This window comes from Schistocerca americana, chromosome 9, assembly GCF_021461395.2.
Source record: "Schistocerca americana isolate TAMUIC-IGC-003095 chromosome 9, iqSchAmer2.1, whole genome shotgun sequence".
Lineage (NCBI taxonomy): Eukaryota > Metazoa > Arthropoda > Insecta > Orthoptera > Acrididae > Schistocerca > Schistocerca americana.
This window is the reverse complement of record NC_060127.1, coordinates 60,839,443-60,861,552: the sequence shown is the minus strand read 5'-3', so window position 1 is coordinate 60,861,552 and position 22,110 is coordinate 60,839,443. Positions and strand designations below refer to the sequence as shown.

Below are 22,110 nucleotides of genomic sequence, written 5' to 3'. Positions count from 1 at the left end.
AAGAGTTTGTCAGATAAACTGCAACAAATGAATGCAACAGTTACACAGTCGCACAGTTTTCCCTGTGCTCTGTCAAAACATGTGTTTTTTACGTTTTCAAATGTTTCTGTGTGTAGACCGTCAAATCCTGCATATGTCCAAGCAAATCTGAACATGGCCTGGAATTTTGGAGAGTGAAGTTGATTATGTGTGAGTGCCTGAACTTTGATAATTGTCTGAAAATAAAAAATTAAACTTTTCACTCGAGAGAAGACTTGAACCAAGGACCTCTCATTCCGCAGCTTCTCACGCTAACCACGGGACCACGGCGCTCGTAAACTCACACTTCCATTGATGTTGATTACCTTGCGCGTGGACTTCTCAGTTGTCCCTGTGCCAACTTATAACTAAATCTGATTGGGTGCGATGGGGAGGTTCCCTCGTAAGGCGCTGCAGTCATGGACTATGCGGCTGGTCCCGGCGGAAGTTCGAGTCCTCCCTCGGGCATGGGTGTGTGTGTTTGTCCTTAGGATAATTTAGGTTAAGTAGTGTGTAAGCTTAGGTACTGATGACCTTAGCAGTTAAGTCCCATAAGATTTCACACACATTTGAACATTTTTTTCTGAGTAGATTCAGGAAAATTTAGATGCAAGTTGATGCATTACCTGTTTTTTGTGTCTCGTAATGTAATAGCAAATTGCTATGTAGCATTTAATCTTTTATTATGTGTAATTTACTCTAGTCTCTATCCTAGTGTACGACATTTGTAATATATTTTAAATCTACTTTATGTGAGATATTTGAGTTGTAGCTTAAGGTGACATTCTTAACATTAAGACGAGATGCTATGCAACATTTGACATTTCATTACATTTAGTTCACTTTACAATGTACATTTCTAATCGCATTATAATATATACTACATGAACCGCTTTCTAACATCTTTTTTGTCTTTGCGCAAAGCAACAATTGTGTATGGCCTTGGGTGCCGAAAGAAGCCGTATATAAGATAAAAAAGCGACTCTTCATAGGTCATGTACAAATCGCGACAAGAAAAAGTAATTAAAAGGCACTATGCACAGTAATTGGTGTAAGTGTGTCTTTGTAGTCTCTTTGGAATATCAAGCCTCGTGATAAATGATTATATTTTCTGTTCATTTACTAGTAGGTGTACCATTGTCCAAACCCATGGTGATGCTTTCCAGTCGCCTGCCACGCAAAGTTACATATTATTGTCAGTCCACACAGCCTCTGATTTTATCGGCTATGAAAGGAATTATGGCCACACCAGTCCTTAACTGATAAGCCAGAACATTACGACCACTCCCCAACGCGACGTTGAATGCGTGCATGTGACGCAGTGGCGAAAGTATGTAAGCGGAGCTGACACGGCCGAGGGATTACCCTAGCGAAGGTATGGGCTGGAAATGAGAAATACATTGAGATAAGCGACTTTGACTAAGGACAGATTATTACACTACTGGCCATTAAAATTGCTACTCCAAGAAGAAATGCAGATGATAAACGGGTATTCATTGGACGAATATATTATACTAGAACTGACATGTGATAACATTTCCACGCAATTTGGGTGCATAGATCCTGGGAAATCAGTACCCAGAACAACCACCTCTGGCCGTAATAACGGCCTTGATACGCCTGGGCGTTGAGTCAAACAGATATTGGATGGCGTGTACAGGTACAGCTGCCGAAGCAGTTTCAACACGATACCACAGTTCCTCAATAGTAGTGACTGGCGTATTGTGACGAGCCAGTTGCTCGGACACCATTGACCAGACGTTTTCAATTGGTGAGAGATATGGAGAATGTGCTGGCCAGGGCCGCAGTCGAACTTTTTCTGTATCCAGAAAGGCCCATACAAGACCTGCAACATGAGGACGTGCATTATCCTGCTGAACTGTAGGGTTTCGCAGGGATCGAATGAAGGGTAGAGCCACGGGTCGTAACACATCTTAAATGTAACGTCCACTGTTGAAAGTGCCGTCAATGCGAACAAGAGGTGACCGAGACGTGTAACCGATGGCACCCCATACCTTCACCCCGGGTGATACGCCAGTATGGCGATGACGAATACACGCTTCCAATGTGCGTTCGCTGCGATGTCGCCAAACACGGATGCAACCATCATAATGCTGTAAACAGAACCTGGAACCATCCGAAAAAATGACGTTTTGCCATTCGTGCACCAAGGTTCGTCGTTGAGTACACCATCGCAGGCGCTCCTGTCTGTGATGCAGCGTCAAGGGTAACCGCAGCCACGGTCTCCAAGCTGGTAGTCCATGGTGCTGCAAACGTCGTCGAACTGTTCGTGCAGATGGTTGTCTTGCAAACGTCCCCATCTGTGACTCAGGGATCGAGACGTGGCTGCACGATCCGCTGCAGCCATGCGGATAAGATACATGTCATCTCGACTGCTAGTGATACGAGGCCGTTGGGATCCAGCATGGCGTTCCGTATTACCCTCCTGAACCCACCGATTCCATATACAGGTAACAGTCATTGGATCTCAACAAACGCGAGCAGCAATGTCGCGACAAGATAAACCGCAATCGCGATAGGCTACAATCCGACCTTCATCAAAGTCGGAAACGTGATGGTACGCATTTCTCCTCCTTACACGATGCAGCACAACAACGTTTCACCAGGCAACACCAGTCAACTGCTGTTTGTGTATGAGAAAGCGGTTGAAAACTTTCCTCATGTCGGCACGTTGTGGGTGTTGCCACCGGTGCCAACCTTGTGTGAATGCTCTGAAAAGGTAATCATTTGCATATCACAGCATCTTCTTCCTGTCGGTTATATTTCGCGTCTGTAGCACGTTATCTTCGTGGTGTAGCAATTTTAATGGCCAGTGGTGTATTAAGCAGACCCTGTGGACCAGTATCTCGATAACGGCGCAGCTGGTCGAATATATGGAAAGAGTTAGGAGGACAGTGAAACTACCACTATGCGCTGGATTGTTGGACGTCCTCGACTCTTCACAGAACGTGGGGTTGGGAGGCTTGTCTGCTCTGTAAAGTGGGATATATTGTGATCTGCGGCATCTCTGCCGAAAGAGCACAATGATAGTGCGCAGAGAAGTGTTTTGGAGCACACCATTCATTGTACATTGGTGAACGTGGAGCTGCAGACAACCCCTATGCGTTCACATGTTGACCCAACGAGATCTTCAGTTGCGATTGCAGTGGACACGGAACCATTGGGATTCGACCGTTGATCAGTGGGGATGTGTCGGCTCTTCGGTATAATCAAATTTTTGCAAACCAAGTCGTTGATGATGATGATGATGATGTTTGGTTTGTGGGGCGCTCAACTGCGCAGTCATCAGCGCCCGTACATAGTCCCAATTCTTTCACAGTCCAATTTTTTCACAATTCAATCTAGCCAGTCACGATGATGAAATAATGAGGACAACACAAACACCCAGTCCACCGTCAGAGAAAATCCCCAACCCGGCCGGGAATCGAACCCAGGACCCCTGATCCAGAGGCAGCAATGCTAGCCACTAGACTACGAGCTGCGGACAAACTAGGTCGACGGTGTCTGCATAAACGCAGTCATTGAGGTGAATGGGGGCTCGAAAAGTGCAGCGCAGGCTGGTGGGAGCAGTATTATGCTATGGGAGACATTCTCCTGCGCTTGCATGGGACGTTTGGTAGTAATCGAAGATACGATGACAGCTGTGAACCGTCTGTATTTCTTCACGCTTGCTCTCTTCCAGCCAGAACAGTGCTACAGTAGTTTGAGGCGCATTTTAATGAACTAACGTTGATGTTTCGACAACTAAATTCGTCTGATGTAAATACTATGGAACCCACCTGCGCCGCTATATGGAGCCATCCGCGCGTACGCAAATCAGCCGCCCGTTATTTACGCGACTTGCGTGATCTGTACGTAACATCTAATGTCTCATACCTCTACGAACCTACCAACACACTGTCGGATCCCTGATATACAGAATCGATGATGTATTTCGTTTCGAAACAAACGGCCAAACAAGCTATTAAACAGATGGTCGTAATGTTTTGGCTTATCAATGTATTTTGTACATTCCTCAGCAGCCCACATTTACTCTTCGCATCTGGAAGCTGAACCAAATATTTATTTTTCAGACTCTTGCACTGAGCTATAAACTCTGTAGGGTAAATGGAAAAGGAAGTTTCATACTTCTTAACGTTACAGTGATTTTACAGCTCTGCGCTTAAATATCATGCAAATAGAATTAGGCATTTATTTGCAATAAATATTGAGCTATAAATAATTATCTGGTAATTAAATGACTAAAACTATATTATATATTTTGTTCGTAATTAGTTATTCACTCCAAATAACACATGAGCTGAAGCTAAAAGTCGCTCTTTTTACGCAACAACTAGCTCACAAAGAAACATTGCTTTTTTATTTTCTGCAAATTCTATTATTGAATTTCTTTCAAAGGTCAATTCCGAAAGTTCATTGCTTTTAAGACAACCATTTCCGTAAACTACTTTCAAAGTTCATATCCTTTAGGACAACCATATACATAAAAGACTCACAACAATTAATAGCCTTCAAGTTTAATTAACACATTGTCACTTCGATAGAGATTTCATTACTTTGAGTGATTCTTTGATTGATAACCTATAGTTCACGAGATTTCGTACAAAAGTGATATCATTTTGACGTCATACGGTCTATCGAAGACGAAAAGAGCAGTCTTTCGACTTTCGTGAGTGTTTGGTTCACAACATGTGAGTTGAGCATTAAGTTCAAAAATAATAACGTGCTCCTCAAGAAGAGAGCACTGGAGGTTATGTTTCTTCTTTACTGCGGTGTACGTTGAGCTCGAAGTTACTTTGTTTATGGACTGGGCTGTTGATGAGAGAGAGATTAAAGTGTTGACAACAGTTAGCATCGAAACTTACCTAAAAAGTTGTGCTAACTATTTTCATTATAAGCGTTCATAACACATAAATAAATAAATAGGCTGAAGTCAGCCAGCATTGAGTTCCATAACGTTTATATTAAACAAGATAAATTTATTTTTAGAGAATCTAGTTTCAGGAGTTGGTCTGTACTTATAAAAGGTAATTAGTCATTCTAGGAGACGAATTGAAGGATCAGCTTGTTTATCTTATGCCCAATGAATAAATGCTGCTTCAAAACGGCAACACTTTGAGGATTTCTCGAAGGCGCGTCGCTACTGGTAAAATTTCTTGTAATTAAATGACCAGAAACGTAATATTGGCAGTTGAAGATGTACTTTTGTTACAGACCTTTGTTTAGAAGAGAAGTAACTTTAGCTTATAAACTGTCATATAACTGTAAAGATGGCGGAGACTAAGCTGCCTTTTCATTCCAATCCAAATGTGTCAATCCTTTCTTTCCTATTCATGCTGACTGGTAATTTGTTTTACCAGGTGATCAACATGATTTCAGTATGTCATCGCATTTCCATTCTTTTTGTTTAGTTTGTAAATTATGGACAATGATAATTCACTCCTGAGAGAGAGAAAGCGCGCTCTTTCATGTACAGAACGTACTTATGCATGGTGGGGCGAATAAAAGTAGGTTCAAAAAATGGGTTCAAATGGCTCTTAGCACTATGCGACTTAACTTCTGAGGTCATCAGTCGCCTAGAACTTAGAACTACTTAAACCTAACTAACCTAAGGACATCACACACATCCATGCTCGAGGCAGGATTCGAACCTGCGACCGTAGCGGTCGCTCGGTTCCAGACTGCAGCGCCTAGAACCGCACGGCCACTCCGGCCGGAAATAAAAGTAGGGCGCACTAAATTACAATGAAATGAATACCCCTAGCAGCATACAAGCGTTGATATAAATCAACGGTGACAGTTGAAAATGTGTGCTCCAACCGGGACTCGAACCTGGGATGTCCTGCCTATATAGCAGACGCTCTATCCATCTGAGCCACCGAGGACACAGAGGATAGTGCGACAGCTGGGACTTATCTCTGGCACGCCTCCCGTGAGACCCACATTCCCAGCTTATTGTCCCACACTATATAGTCATAGCCCCCCTGCCCATTATACTCATTACACGCGGCTTTTTGCCGATTCCCATAAGAGTTCGGGCACTGTTTGTGCATCCGCACAGAAGAAGATGGTCAATTGGCCGGTGAGCATTAACTGTATGGTATCTGTTCTTTCGGACATGTCCACCTCTTCCATATCGATTCAGAGCCTGTTGGGCGCTGTGTCAGTGTGAACGATGGTACTCACAGTAGAGCAGCGGATGTTCATTGTGGAAAGTTAACTTGGCGACAGAGTCGTGGAAACAGTGCGGTCAGTTGTTTGCTGACAACTTTAATGGTGTCAAAATGCCATTGAAGAGTGCCTGGCAACGTTTAGTCCCAAAATGGCGTCAGACAGGGTCTGTTTTGAATGCGACTGCACACCAGGAACTGTGGCTGCAGTTCACCTGAAAAGGCTTCTGAGTCCTACCGAATCAACTCTAGAGACCTCCACCTGGGTTGCAGCCCTAGCTGGCCACCCAGGTCACCTGACCCGTCAGTAAGCAATTTCTTTGTGTAGTAGTAATAGTAGTAGTAGTAGTAGCTTTATTTATCCGTAGATCTCTTTTTACGAGGATATAGGACATGTCAAAGTATTTGCAAGTTTAGACCAATTTAACATAAGCTAATTCGTATACACATATATTTACAGACTTCTAGTTAGAGACAATCATTAGATTTACTCCTGGTATGCAATACTTTTTTTTACAAATAACTTATTAAATAATGTAATGCCACACTGTTCACTCATATCTCACGTTCAGTCACTGCACGCACTATGCACACATTGTTTCGTAACACTTCACTCACTACACAAACACACACACAGACACACACACACTGGTTATCTCTGGGCGATTTTCTGTACCGCAACTTCCCATTTGCTATCCTGAAAAACTGAGTCAGCATCCATCCATAATGAGTGAGCTGTTGAGCTCATAAAGAAGAATAGGTGTTTGTATTGTGCTGTGTATAGCTTGGGGGTAAGTACTTCTAGAAAGGAAAAAAGAAGGGAAAAACGTAAAGTGAAGGTTTTGTGTGGAATGTTGTTTGTTTTATAATCATTATTATTATTTATTTGTACAGGGTGGCCCAAAAAGGATGGTCACATTTTAAATAACTATAATTCCTTCAGTTTTACAAATTAATTTTATTCAATTACGTAACTAAATGCTCCCAGGCACCCAATTACAAGAACTAACCACAAAAAATCATGTATGAAAAATGACTTCCGGAAGATGGTGTCCTTCCTCGGTGATGCATTCCACAAGTCTTTCCTCGAAATTTTCCATCACTTTCACTACTGTTTCTTCTTGAATTGCCATAATTTCCGCACTGATTGCCTCCTTCAGATCAATTACGTTTCGGGGCTTCTTTACGTAGACTTTTGACTTTAGGTATCCCCAAAGAAAAAAATCACAGGCTGAGAGGTCAGGTGATCTCGCGGGCCAGTGGACATCTCCAAAACGCGAGATGATGTGGTGGGTGAACATCCGCCTTAAAACACACATGGAGTCATTGGCTGTGTGGGCCGTGGCCCCGTCCTGTTGAAACCAAATTCGATCTCGATTTACATGTAACTCTCGCAGTTTCGGCACCAAAAAGCTACATAGCATGTTAACGTAACGTTTCGAGTTCACTGTGACTGTAGCGTTGTTCTCCTCAAAAAAATAAGGACCAACAATCCCCAATCTTGAAATTCCACACCAGACTGTTACCTTAGCACTATGAAGAGGCTTTTGGTGCAATTCTCTGGGATTATCTGCTGCCCAATACCTGCAGTTTTGTTTATTGACATAGCCGTCTAAATGGAAATGGGCTTCATCTGACATAAGAAGCACAACATCATTATTAGAGTACAAAATGTCAAGCATTGATTCACAAAATCGTCTTCGCTGCTCAAAATCACGATCATACAGCTTTTGCGTGATCATAATTTTGTATGGGTGAAACTGTAACTCACGGCTTAAAATACGCTGCAACGAACTACGGCTGAGGCCTAAAGTTTGAGCACGACGCCTAGTGGAACGACGCGGGCTTTGCAGCACTGACGCTCTAACATCATCAATGTTCTGTGGAGTAACTGCCGTACGTGTACGCCCTGTAGATTTACCACTTTTGACAGACCCTGTTGTCCAGAATGCAGTCACCCAACGTGATATGGATCTGCGATCTGGAATGGGTCCATCACGCGCTACACCAAAACGTTGTCGAAACAATCGTTGCACAGTAATAAACGATTCATCATTTCTGAAAAACTGTTCCACAGCAAAAACACGATGCTCGACCGTCCACTGCGCCATCTCGTGGCAAACTGGGTGTAATGGCCGACTTGCAGACGGCCGGCAGTGGTCCCCCCTCCTCACCTTTCAATGGTACTACGCAGTTCAAATCCGACCATCCTTTTTGGGCCACCCAGTATAATATTTTTTTATCAAACCCCTACTCTGTTTTATCTAAGTAATCCTTCAATGTATAAAATGTATTGCAATCAGGTACTTTTTAGCTGCCTTTTTAAATAAGTGTATTTTTGCAATTTCTTTAATCTCTTTTGGTAATTTATTGTACAGTTTTGTTCCTTGGTATAAAATGCTGTTTTGAGTTTTATGTTTATTTTTTCTTGGTAAATGTAAGTTGAGTCTATCTCTTGTTGCATGGTCATGGACAGAGCTGTTTGGGCAGTAATTACCAATGTTATTTTTGATGTGTGCTGCTGACTGGTAAATGTATTCACATGGAGAAGTTAAAATCCCCAGTGTTCTGAACAGATCTTCACAATGAGGCTCGACTAGTACTTTTGTTTGTTATTCTTATGGCTCTTTTCTGGAGTTTGAAAACTGTGTTCATATTTTGTGCGTTTGTTCACCAAAAAAGAATTCCATAGCTAAGAACTGAGTGTACATATGAATAGTATGTATCTAAAAGACACTGCATGTCACACACTGATGACAGGATTCTAAGGCCATAACATGCTGATGACATTCTGTTTGCAAGTACCATTGTGCGTTCACACCACTTCAACTGAGAATCAATATTCATTCCTAGAAACATTGCATTTGTTACTCAGCCTATAGAGGTGCCATCTACATTTAATTTGACATTGTCATGTTTCCTCTTCAAACTGAAATTCTTGGCATCAGTTTTCTTTATGTTCAATGTCACTTTATTGCTTATTGACGAATCGTAAACTTCCTAGAGAGTTTCAGTTGCTTTTTCTCAGTAACTATAATAATGCTGTCATCAGCGAAGAGAATTTTTTCACCATGAGTAACACTACTGGGAAAGTAGTGTGAGTGGAGCCATAAAGTCTAAGGTGTATCGCAACAGCCATCATAATTTTCAAGGACTGCAGCAGAACATTTCAAATGAGACTGCAGCAATTCCAGCGCCCCAGCTTCGATCTGCCTTCAGCTTGCTGACCAGAGCACAAAAGTGCCAAGAGATGACTGGTGGTCACTTTCAAGATCCGCTGTAGTCAGATTAGTACTGTATTTCCTTTCCTCTGCTGTGTTTCTTTGAACCCTGGAACTCTGTTCTCAAGGCCACTGTTATTTGCCCAAGCCCATATTAAATTAATATGGAACTGCCACAAACCTGAGAAATGAAAAGGTGAACAAAAATTAGGATGTGGCAGGGCACGAAGCAGCTACATAACTACATTCCACTTTATTACACCACGCTTTTAATCACCACACCAAAATAAATTTTCAAAACATTGATCTCTTACATTTTAAGAAGAAATTTACCTCTGATACGTCATTAAGTGACGTTTAATTATAATAAATCGTACCAACAACGACGAGTTTTTTATGAATCTTCATTGTGCCGTTGGTTTGAAACTGCGGTCTTCGATAACTGTGGGTGACGTCAAAATGAGGTCACGTTAGGCGAAGTATCGTGAACTGTAGGTTACCCTACCTTCATAGGGTGAACATATCGTCTCTGTATCAGAGCTGTATTCTGTCGGCAAAAATAGGAACTGTTAAGGTCTGTTTCGTCCCGGTATACACAGATCTCGCCTCAGCTCACGTCATTCAAACAAAACAACATCAGAAACAAACAAAAAATAACAAAAACCTAAAAGATGTTAGAACAAATAAGCCCTCGGTCACAAATATTAAGTCAAAATTGACCAGGTTTCGACGCTACTATGAGCGTCGTCTTCAGAATTAGACTAACTGTTCTAAAACATATTAAGTATATAATACATTAATAAAACTAAAGTTTCTACTGACTGGAAAAAGATGCAGTACTTACAAGTCACATATTAAAGAAGATGTAAGCCGGAAAGGCTTAATTTTATTAATGTATTATATACTTAATATGTTTTAGAACAGTTAGTCTAATTCTGAAGACGACAAGTCTTGCTGCAACCCTTGTTCACTAAAGTACGAGCAGCCCTTAGCGGCTCGCTATCTTACTTACAACTATTCATGACGTCGCCTTTCCGGCTTAGATCTTTTTTAATGTGTGACTTGTAAGTACTGCATCTTTTTCCAGTCAGTACAAACTTTAATTTTATTAATGTATTATATAGTTAATATGTTTTAGAACAGTTAGTCTAATTCTGAAGACGACGCTCATAGTAGCGTCGAAACCTCGTCAATTTGACTTAATATTATATAATTCTGACACGGTCACTGAACCTTAGCAGCTATGTTCAAAGTTTTCTCTAAAAGATGGTTTAGAGACTCGCATCACGTGATGATATACTTTCATACTAATTCCTCTTCCTTTACGGTGTTACTAAGACGGTAAAGAGCGAGAGGAAAGCGAAGAACAAAGAGAGAGTATGAATATCAGGTCAAAGTGACCTGACAGACAGCCAGTGGTACTTAGGCGACTGTTACGACTTAATGGTAGTAGTACTTCGTAATCAGGCTTTCGCGGAATAGTTGGCGTCTACACTCTGGCATCTGCCGCTATTATTCTGATAGCCACCTGTATTACCATCTCACAGTACTGCTGATTCGTTCAGTGTCTTAAGCTAGTTACAGCATTTCACATTTAGAGGCTCCAAATCTAACACACTGTCAGTCTGATTTGAAACAATTTCTCCTCCAGCTTGCATCAAGACAGTGCCGCTACCTCTCAAAGCCGACGTCAATAAAACCTACGTGGGACAACGTCCTCTCATCAGTGGCTGGGGACGGATCTCTAACTGTAAGTGTACCGACAGTGTTGACTTTGCGACACGTTTCTATAATAGATGCAGTACAGAATTAAGTTCATTTCAGTTGTTTTGAAAGCTCTCCTGTTTCTTGCCAGAGTGTGATTTTTTACTGTGTACTGCACATGCTGAAAAATGTACAATTTCTTGGGCACTTCTGACTCGCTTACATGACGAAAGATAGATGATAGTGGCCAGTAATGGCTATCTGCACATTCATAAAAACACTCACATTTCTATCAAATACCGTTACCCAGTGCTGAATGCTCTCAAGTTCATTTCTCGCGGAATTAGAACGTTCCTGGGTGTTACTCACAATGGGCCGTCAACTGTAAACGAGCCAGATGGGAAAAATGTAAATAAGCCGTTTATTGTAGCAGTAGTAATCTCCATAGCTGTTAACACATTTATCGAACTGTGAGACAAGTTGGGTGGGTCTACATGTGTCCAAGGTTGTTTCGAAGCTGTAGAAGTTTCTCTGACAAGGGAACCTCCCCATCGCATCCTCCTCAGATTTAGGTATAAGTTGGCAGAGTGGATAGGCCTTGAAAAACTGAACACAGATCATTCGAGAAAACGGGAAGAAGTTGAGTGGAAATATGAAAAGAAATAAGCAAAATATACAAACTGAGTAGTCCATGTGCAAGATAGGCAACATCATGGAAGTTGTAAGTTAAGGAGCGCCGTAGTTCCTTGGATAGCGTCAGCAGCTGTGGAACGAGAGGTCCTTGGTTCAAGTTTTACCTCAATTTTAATTTTTTATTTTCAGACAATTATTTTGCGAAGCTGCACAGGTACACAGAGCAGTATTGTTTACGTGATCGTGTGTCAATTATCAAAGTTCAGGCACTCACACATAATCAACTTCGCTCTCCAAAATTCCAGGACATGTTCAGATTTGCTTGGACATATGCAGGATTTGACGGTCTACACACGGAAAGATTTGAAAACGTTAAAAACATATGTTTTGACAGAGCACAGGGAAAACTGTGCGACTGTGAAACTGTTGCATTCATTTGTTGCAGTTTATGTGACAAACTCTTATGTTTTCATCACTTTTTTGGGAGTGATTATCACATCCACAAGAAAACCTACATCGGGCAAGGTAGAAGAATCTTTTTACCCATTCACCAAGTGTACAAGTTAGGTGGGTCGACAACATATTCCTGTCATGTGACGCACATGCCGTCTCCAGTGTCGTATAGAATATATCAGACGTGTTTTCCTGTGGAGGAATCGGTTGACGTATGACCTTGCGATCAAATGTTTTCGGTACCCATTGGAGAGGCAAGTCCTTTCGCACGGTTTTGCGGTGCGGTCGCAAAACACAGACACTAAACTTATTACAGTGAACAGAGACGTCAATGAACGAACGGACAGATCATAACTATGCGAAAATAAAGAAAATAAACTTTTCACTCGAGGTAAGATTTGAACTACGGATCTCTCGTTCTGCAGCTGCTCACGCTAACCACAGGACCATGGCACTCCGGTGCTCAGGCTATCCTTGATGTTGCCTATCTTGCGCATGGACTACTCAGTTTGTATATTTTGCTTATTTTTTTCATAGTTCCCCACAACTTCTTCCTGTTTTCTCGATTGATCTGTGTTCAGTTTTTCAAGGCCTATCCACTCTGCCAACTTATAACTAAATCTGAGGGGGGTGCGATGTGGAGGTTCCCTTGTGAGAAGGCCTTTCACATCCTCCAAACAGTTCCATGCTCTCCACGTCAGATTTCCGTATTTTTGGAGCCCTGACGAAATACGTTCGTGGACGCCTCTTTGCTTTGCACAAATAGGAACTGTGTACAGTCGTGACTCCATAGGCACATCTTATCAGTTTTCATGAAGGCAAAGATCATCTTAGTGATTAAAATTCTTCTGGGTATTATGCCGCGTCTTTGCTAAAAACTAACAACAATAATAAACCAAAACCGACGTTTCGGCCGAATTGCAACGGCCTTCCTCAGGGCACGACTGGTTTCGCATGGGGATAGGCGCTTCTATTTATTACAGACTATCGATGTCTGACGTTGTAAAACTTTTAATTGGCCCTCTAATGTGATTGGCTAGTCATGACGTCAGGGAAGATGGAAGGAAAGAGGCTATTCGTGGATGTCCATGTCGTCAACGATTGGTAGCTGTCCGCCAATCAACGTTCGGATTCTGGTCGGCAAGTTTTCCTCCTACTGTGCTCGTTGTTGTAATCGTACACAGCGACCGTGTTCTGCTACTCGTAAGCTGAGAGGTCTCCCTGTTTCTCCTATGTAGGTAGCTCCGCACTCACACCGTAGGTCGTAAACACCTGCAGTGTTAAGATTGTTGACTACGTCGCTGGTGGAACCTATCATTTCGTGGATCCTGTGACTGCTTCGAAAAATCGGTTTGAAACCTCGTCGGCGGAGGACGTTGCCTAGCCGTTCACTGACGCCTTTTACATATGGTAAGTGTACCAGTGGAAGCTTCTTTTCTTTGCCTTCTTCTCGTGTTCTGCGCCCTTTGGTTTTAGCTACCTTTCTTATGATATTGTCATCATAGCCGTTGGCACGAAACCTGTGTTGCAGCTCCGTTAATTCTTCTTTGATGTTATTTTCATCGCTTATCCGGTAGGCTCGGGCAGTTAACGTACAGAACAGAATACTTTTGAGCTGGGTGTTGGTGGTTCTCACACGTGCAGGTACCACTTAGTGTGCGTTGGTTTCCGGTACACTTTGTATCCCAGTTTACCTTCGACCAGAAGCCGAACGCTGATTGGCAGACAGCTACCAATCGTTGACGACATGGACATCCAGGAATTGCCTCTTTCCTTCCATCTTTCCTTACGTCATGACTAGCCAATTATATTAGAGGGCCAATTAAAAGTTTTACAACAGTGACGTCAGACACCGATAGTCTGTAATAAATAGAAGCACCTATCCCCATGGGAAACCAGTCGTGCCCTGAGGAAGGCCGTTGCAATTCGGCCGAAACGTCGGTTTTAGTTTATTATTGTTGTTAGTTTATAGCGAAGACGCGGCATTATACCCAGAAGAATTTTAATCACTATGACACCGGCCGCGGAAGCCTACGTTCTTATAAAAGATCATCTTGTCTCTCATTGTGATCAATGTATTAACAGTTACGGTGATTACATTTGAAATAATAAACAGTTTACTTCCTTTTTTTTAAGTGTCTCATTTTCATTTGACTGTCCTTCATAACAAGTGTAAGGAAATACTGGCGGTTTCACAAACATATAAACATGGCTCTTACACAGCCAGTTATTCGGCTTGGCACTGAGCGATGAATGTCCTCCTGTGGGATACCTTGATAGCCGGCCGGTGTGGCCGAGCTGTTCTAGGTGCTTCAGTGGGGAACCGCGCGACCGCTACGGTCGCAGGTTCGAATCCTGCCTCGGGCATGGATGTGTGTGATGTCCTTAGGCTAGTTAGGTTTAAGTAGTTCTAAGTTCTAGGGGACTGATGACCACAGATGTTAAGTCCCATAGTGCTCAGAGCCATTTGAACCATTTTTTGGATACCCTGACAAATTTTGTCCAACTGACACGTTAGATAGTCAAAATCTCGAGTTGGTTGGAGGGCCATGCCAATAATGCTCCAAACGTCCTCTACTGGGGAAAGATCCGACGACCTTATTGCCCAACATCAGGTTTGCCAAGCACGAATACAAGCGATAGAAACACTCGTCCTGTGCAGGCGGGCGTTATCAAAAAATGGTTCAAATGGTTCCAAGCACTATGGGTCTTAACATCTGAGCTCATCAGTCCCCTAAACTTAGAATCACTTAAACCGAACTAACCTAAGGACATCACACACATCCATGCCCGAGGCAGGATTCGAACCAGCGACCGTAGCAGCAGCGCGGTTCCGGAATGAAGCTCCTCGAACCGCTCGGCCACAACGGCCGGCGAGCGTTATCTTGCTGAAATGTAAGCCCAGAATGGCTTGCCATGAAGGGTAACGAAACGGAGTGTAGAATGTCGTCGACGTACTGCTGTGCTGTAAGGGTGCAGCGTATGACAACCAAAGCGGTCCTGCTATGAAAAGAAATGGCACCTCAGACCACCTGTCCTGGTCATTGGGCTGTATGGTCGGTGATAGAATGGTATTCCACCGCTTTCTGGGGAGTCTCCATGTGAGGTCCCGTCCACTCGTCTCGCATAGGGTGCCTAAAGGATGCTGCGTTCTCGGAATGCTCTACAACAATTCAAGCAAAATTACATTGATAGTTTTTATTAAAATAAAGAAGATTGACAATCCAGAATGAGATTTTCACTCTGCAGCGGAGTGTGCGCTGATATGAAATTTCCGGTTAGATTAAAACTGTGTGCCCGACCGAGACTCGAACTCGGGACCTTTGCCTTTCGCGGGGAAGTGCTCTACCAACTGAGCTACCGAAGCACGACTCACGCCCGGTACTCACAGCTTTACTTCTGCCAGTACCTCGTCTCCTACCTTCCATCCCCCAGGCTGTGGCTAAGCCATGTCTCCGCAATATCCTTTCTTTCAGGAGTGCTAGTTCTGCAAGGTTCGCAGGAGAGCTTCTGTAAAGTTTGGAAGGTAGGAGTCGAGGTACTGGCAGAAGTAAAGCTGTGAATACCGGGCCTGAGTCGTGCTTCGGTAGCTCAGTTGGTAGAGCACTTGCCCGCGAAAGGCAAAGGTCCCGAGTTCGAGTCTCGGTCGGGCACACGGTTTTAATCTGCCAGGAAGTTTCAAGATTGACAATATTTAACTTGTATTTACGAAAAACCGTCGCAAGTGATGGTGCGACTTGCAAATAAGTGTCCTTTGCCATACGAGAGATCCAAAATTTTCGGGACTGGTGCTGCCATCTGGAAAGTGTGAGTAGTAGATCTTTGCACCGCTGGGTGGCGAGAGCTGCATATCTGATGAGTCAGTGTGCGAAGTGGCATTCAGCTGGGTGGATGTGTTGCGTGTCCACAGCGATTTCTGTGTTTGGTGTGTGGCGATTTTACGATGGATCCACGAACAGAACGTCGCATGTGTGTCAAATCTCGGGAAAAGTGCTACGGAGACCCCTGCAATGATTCAACAAGTAATAAGTTTCCTTTAATTTACGCCTATGGTCACAAAATGTTTTGTTAACAGATTACCGGTTTCCGTCTTTAATGACCATCATCAGATCTGTTTCATAAAAACAAAGTCCTAATGTACTGCAGCCATAGTGGCATCGTCAAATGTTAAATACGGAATCAGCACCAGCATCGTATGTTAACAAAAAATTTTGTGACCATACACGTAAATTAAAGGAAACTTATTACATATATGGGTCACTGTTTCTTCGCGACGATGTCGCAGCTTTTGAGATTCAACAAGTGTTTGGGGGACAGAGCATGAGCCATACGCGTGTGTTCAGTGGCATGTTCGGTTCAGGGACGACCGTACAGACATCGAAGATAATGAAGAGCATGGTCATCGTTTTCTTTGATACCAAAGGAATTCTGCACAAAGAATTCGTCCCACCCAACCAAACAGTGAATTCCGCGTACTACTGTGACGTTTTGCGACGGCTCCGTGAAAACGCGCGGCGACGACGGTCCGAACTTTGGTGTCAAGGGAACTGACTGGTGCATCACGACAACGGGCCCTGTCACACGTCCTTGCTCACCAGGACCTTTTTCGCAAAAAACAACATGCCGGTTGTACCCCGCCCACCGTACTCGCCAGATTTGGCACCTTGCGACTTCGCGCTATTCCCGAAACTGAAACTCAAAGTTGAAAGGCCATCGGTCCGACACTCTAGAGAGGATTCAAGAAGCATCTCTGGCAGTGATGAACAGCCTCAAAGAACAGGACTTCCAGAAAACGTCTGACCAGAGGCAGAAGCGCTGGGACTGGTGTGTACGTGCGCATGGGAACTATGTCAAGGGTGACGGTGACCATTCTACATGTACATCATCTACATCTACATGGATACTCTGCAAATCACATTTAAGTGCCTGGCAGAGGTTTCATCGAACCACCTTCACAATTCTCTGTTATTCCAACCTCGTATAGCACGCGGAAAGAATGAACACCTATATCTTTCTGTACGAGCTCTGATTTCCCTTACTTTATCTAGGTGATCATTCCTCCCTATGTAGGTCGGCGTCAACAAAATATTTTCGCATTCAAAGGAGAAAGATGTTGATTTAAATTTGGTGAGAAGATTTCGTCGCAACGAAAAACGCCTTTCTTTTAATGATGTCCAGCCCAAATCCTGTATCATTTCTGTGACACTCTCTCCCATATTTCTCTATAATACAAAACGTGCTGTCTTTCTTTGGACTTTTTCGATGTACTCCGTCAGTCCTATATGGTAAGGATCCCACACCACGCAACAGTATTCTAAAAGAGGACGGACAAGTGTAGTGTAGGCAGTCTCCTTAGTAGACCTGTTACATTTTCTAAGTGTCCTGCGAACAAATCGCAGTCTTTGCTTAGCCTTCCCCACAACATTTTCTATGTGTTCCTTCCAATTTACGTTGTTCGTAATTGTAATACCTAGGTATTGAGCTGAATTGATGGCTTTTAGATTAGACTGATATACCGTGTAAACGAAGTTTAACGAGTTCCTTTTAGCACTCATGTGGATGACCTCACACTTTTCGTTATTTAGGGTCAACTGCCACTTTTCGCACCATTTAGATATCTTTTCTAAATCGTTTTGCAGTTTGTTTTGATCTTGAGATGACTTTATTAGTCGATAAACGACAGCGTCATCTGCAAACAACCGAAGGCGGCTGCTCAGATTGTCTCCAAAATGGTTAATATAGATCAGGAACAGCAAAGGGCCTATAACACTACTTTGGGGAACGCCTGAAATCACTTCTGTTTTACTCGATGACTTTCCATCAATTACTACGACTGTGACCTCTCTGACAGGAAATCACAAATCCAGTCACATAAATGAGACGGTATTCCATAAGCACGCAATTTCACTACGAGCCGCTTGTCTGTCAAAAGCCTTCTGGAAATCCAGAAATACGGAATCGATCTGATCGGAATGATCAATACCCCTCAACACTTCATGTGAATAAAGAGCTACTTGTGTTTCACAGGAACGATGTTTTCTAAACCCACGTTGACTGTGTGTCAATAGACCGTTTTTCGAGGTAATTCATAATGTTCGAGCACAATATATGTTCTAAAATCCTACTGCATGTCGACGTTAACGATATGGGCCTGTAATGTAGTCCAAAGGTAGGGTTTTCAACTGATGGCAGCACGAGTCCAGAAAATTTTGGATAGCGCCTCGTATACAATGTTCGTGCAAGCAATTGATATGGATCACACGTCACTGCTATCGTAGCACTCTCTGCTAGGCCACGCTAACACTGTCTGAATGCTGAGCCGATACTGACCGGCCGAGGCTGGTTTTTTTTTTTTTTTCCTTTATTGTAATTTTCATCACCTGATACAGGCGGGCTGTCAGCAGCATAGTACGCTGCTCTTCAGCCTTAAGTGGAACAATAACAAGACATATTGGTGATACAGACACTACAGTAAAAACGGCGGGCAAAAAAAGGAGATTTAAAAAACAATAAACATGAAGCCGTTCACGCTGGACTCGAAAAAACAGGAAACACTTGGTGACATGGCGCACAGAACACGGATGACGGCGACGGCACACGTGAACAGTTGATGCGTGACGGTGACAGAACACTAAATACAAATCGAGGCACACACACGACACACAGATGGCGATGATCTCCGGCACGCGAAAGTCCACTGAGCGAGTACGAGTCCGGGGACCTGCCAAGAGAGGAGGAGGAGGAAGGGGAGTGGGAGAGCGAGAGGGGAGAGCAGAGATGCCACAGGCAGGGGAGATAGGTGGGGAGGGAGGAAGGGGGAGGGGAAGCCCAGGGGAAGAGGGGTGGAGGGAGGGGACTGGGGAAAAGGAAAAAGAAGGGAAGAGAAGAGAAGGGAGGGAGGGTGCCGAAAGGAAAGGACACCGGAAGTGGGGGGTGGGGCAGGGTCAAAGTTGATAGGAGGGGTAGATGGAGGGGACGAGGACATCATCAGGGAGGGGGAGCTGGCGGAAGCCACCTTGGGAGAGGGTAAGGAGGGTGGAGAGATGGAGACTGGGTGGGACATGGGAATACAGGCGCGGCAGCGGGCGGGGGTGGGAGAGGATCGGGGACCCGAGCGGGTGAGGAGGATCAAGTTTACGGGAGATGTACAGGATCCGTATCCTTTCAAGGAAAAGGAGGAGGTGGGGGAAGGAGATGAGATCATACAGGATCCGCGTGGGGGAGACGGATGCGATAGGCAAGGCGGAGAGCATGGCGTTCAAGGATTTGGATGGATTTATAAAAGGTAGGGGGGGCGGAGATCCAGGCTGGATGGGCATAACAAATGATAGCGCGGATGAGGGATTTATAGGTGTGGAGGATTGTGGAGGGGTCCAGACCCCACGTATGGCCGGAAAGGAGCTTGAGGAGACGGAGGCGGGAACGTGCCTTGGCTTGGATTGTCCGGAGATGGGGAGTCCAGGAGAGGCGACGGTCGAGGGTGACGCCAAGGTACTTAAGGGTGGGAGTGAGGGCGATAGGACGGACATAGACGGTGAGATAGAAATCAAGGAGGCGGAAGGAGGGGGTGGTTTTGCCTACAATGATCGCCTGTCGAGGCTGGCAGCAGCGGCGCTCATATTCTCCTCTTTGTAGAGGCCGCTCCTGTCGTGGTGCGGTCCAAACCAGCGCGCCATTGGCCGACGTTGTTTCACCGCCTTCTCTTCTCTTGCGTTCATCTTCGTTCTGGCGCTTGTGGTTACCCCAGAACACTCCATAGACCAGCAAAGACGTTGTGACGTAACGGACGAGTTGTGGGGCCCTGAAAATATTCTAGGTTCGGAGTTGGCGTGGCCTCGCGGGCCGCTCGGCAGACCGACCGGGCGGTGCCATACATTGGCCGGTGGAAGAGGGGTGGCCCCAGCGCATGGTCCAGGACAGGGCAACAGCGTGACTGGGAATTCCATGTCGGCGCTGTGACGAGGACTGTGCTTTGTGTCGGTGAAGGAGATTTGTGCGCTGGTAGTGCCAAAGATGGCGGACTTCGTGAAACCATAATGGCAGACATTTCACACTTCATGTAGAAATTAATAATAGCCAGAGGAATCATGATACCTTAAAAAGAAACATGTACATTATCATTATTTGCACGACTATTCTCATGGTGTAATCAGATTTTCAATATATTTATTAGTGTAAAGTTTAATATCTAACTATAATTATACAGGGCTATTACAAATGATTGAAGCGATTTCATAAATTCACTGTAGCTCCATTCATAGACATATGGTCACGACACACTACAGATACGTAGAAAAAATCATAAAGTTTTGTTCGGCTGAAGCCGCACTTCAGGTTTCTGCCGCCAGAGCGCTCGATAGCGCAGAGAGACAAAATGGCGACGGGAGCCGAGAAAGCGTATGTAGTGCTTGATATGCACTCACATCAGTCGGTCATAACAGTGCAACGACACTTCAGGACGAAGTTCAACAAAGATCCACCAACTGCTAACTCCATTCCGCGATGGTATGCGCAGTTTAAAGCTTCTGGATGCCTCTGTAAGGGGAAATCAATGGGTCGGCCTGCAGTGAGCGAAGAAACGGATGAACGCGTGCGAGCATGTTTCACGCGTAGCCCGCGGAAGTCGACGAATAAAGCAAGCAGAGAGCTAAACGTACCACAGCCGATAGTTTGGAAAATCTTACGGAAAAGGCCAAAGCAGAAGCCTTACCGTTTACAACTGCTACAAGCCCTGAAACCCGATGACAAAGTCAAACGCTTTGAATTTTCGGCGCGGTTGCAACAGCTCATGGAAGAGGATGCGTTCAGTGCGAAACTTGTTTTCAGTGATGAAGCAACATTTTTTCTTAATGGTGAAGTGAACAGACATAATGTGCGAATCTGGGCGGTAGAGAATCCTCACGCATTCGTGCAGCAAATTCGCAATTCACCAAAAGTTAACGTGTTTTGTGCAATCTCACGGTTTAAAGTTTACGGCCGCTTTTTCTTCTGCGAAAAAAAACGTTACAGGACACGTGTATCTGGACATGCTGGAAAATTGGCTCATGCCACAACTGGAGACCGACAGTGGCGACTTCATCTTTCAACAGGATGGTGCTCCACCGCACTTCCATCATGATGTTCGGCATTTCTTAAACAGGAGATTGGAAAACCGATGGTGGAGATCATGATCAGCAATTCATGTCATGGCCTCCACGCTCTCCCGAGTTAACCCCATGCGATTTCTTTCTGTGGGGTTATGCGAAAGATCCAGTGTTTAAACCTCCTCTACCAAGAAACGTGCCAGAACTGCGAGCTCGCATCAACGATGCTTTTGAACTCATTGATGGGGACATGCTGCGCCGTGTGTGGGAGGAACTTGATTATCGGCTTGATGTCTGCCGAATCACTAAAGGGGCACATATCGAACATTTGTGAACGCCTAAAAAAACTTTTTGAGTTTTTGTATGTGTGTGCAAAGCTTTGTGAAAATATCTCAAATAATAAAGGTATTGTAGAGCTGTGAAATCGCTTCAATCATTTGTAATAACCCTGTACAAGTGACACCCAGCAACGAATTTCCAAAATCAAAACGGTTCATCCGATTTTGTCGATCGTCATGTCTGTAGAAAGCTATTAGTGTAAACCTAAATTGGTATGAACTACAGGCATGTAACTTGAATAGTTCGTAAGTTATTGGAGGCCAAAGTGGCCGATTACTATTGATCGCGTCAGGCCGTAAGTGAAATGAAATGATCGTGTGGCATTGTTGGCCGGGATGCCCCGTGCGGGGAAGTTCGGCCGCCGTATTGCAAGTCCTTTGTAGTTGGCGCCACTTCGGCGACTTAAGAGTCATTGGTGATCAACACACAACACCCAGTCATCACGAGGCAGAGGAAAAGCTCTGACCC

General features: G+C 44.2%; 1 protein-coding gene across 1 annotated transcript in view; it reads left to right on the top strand.

The window, feature by feature from the left end:
• Positions 1 to 22,110, top strand: part of LOC124551367 (venom protease-like) — a 143,231-nt gene that overhangs the window by 60,046 nt on the left and 61,075 nt on the right. The window contains exon 4 of the mRNA XM_047126402.1: positions 11,082 to 11,180. Within this exon, the coding sequence (XP_046982358.1) occupies positions 11,082 to 11,180 (99 nt within the window). The remainder of the gene's footprint in view (positions 1 to 11,081; positions 11,181 to 22,110) is intronic.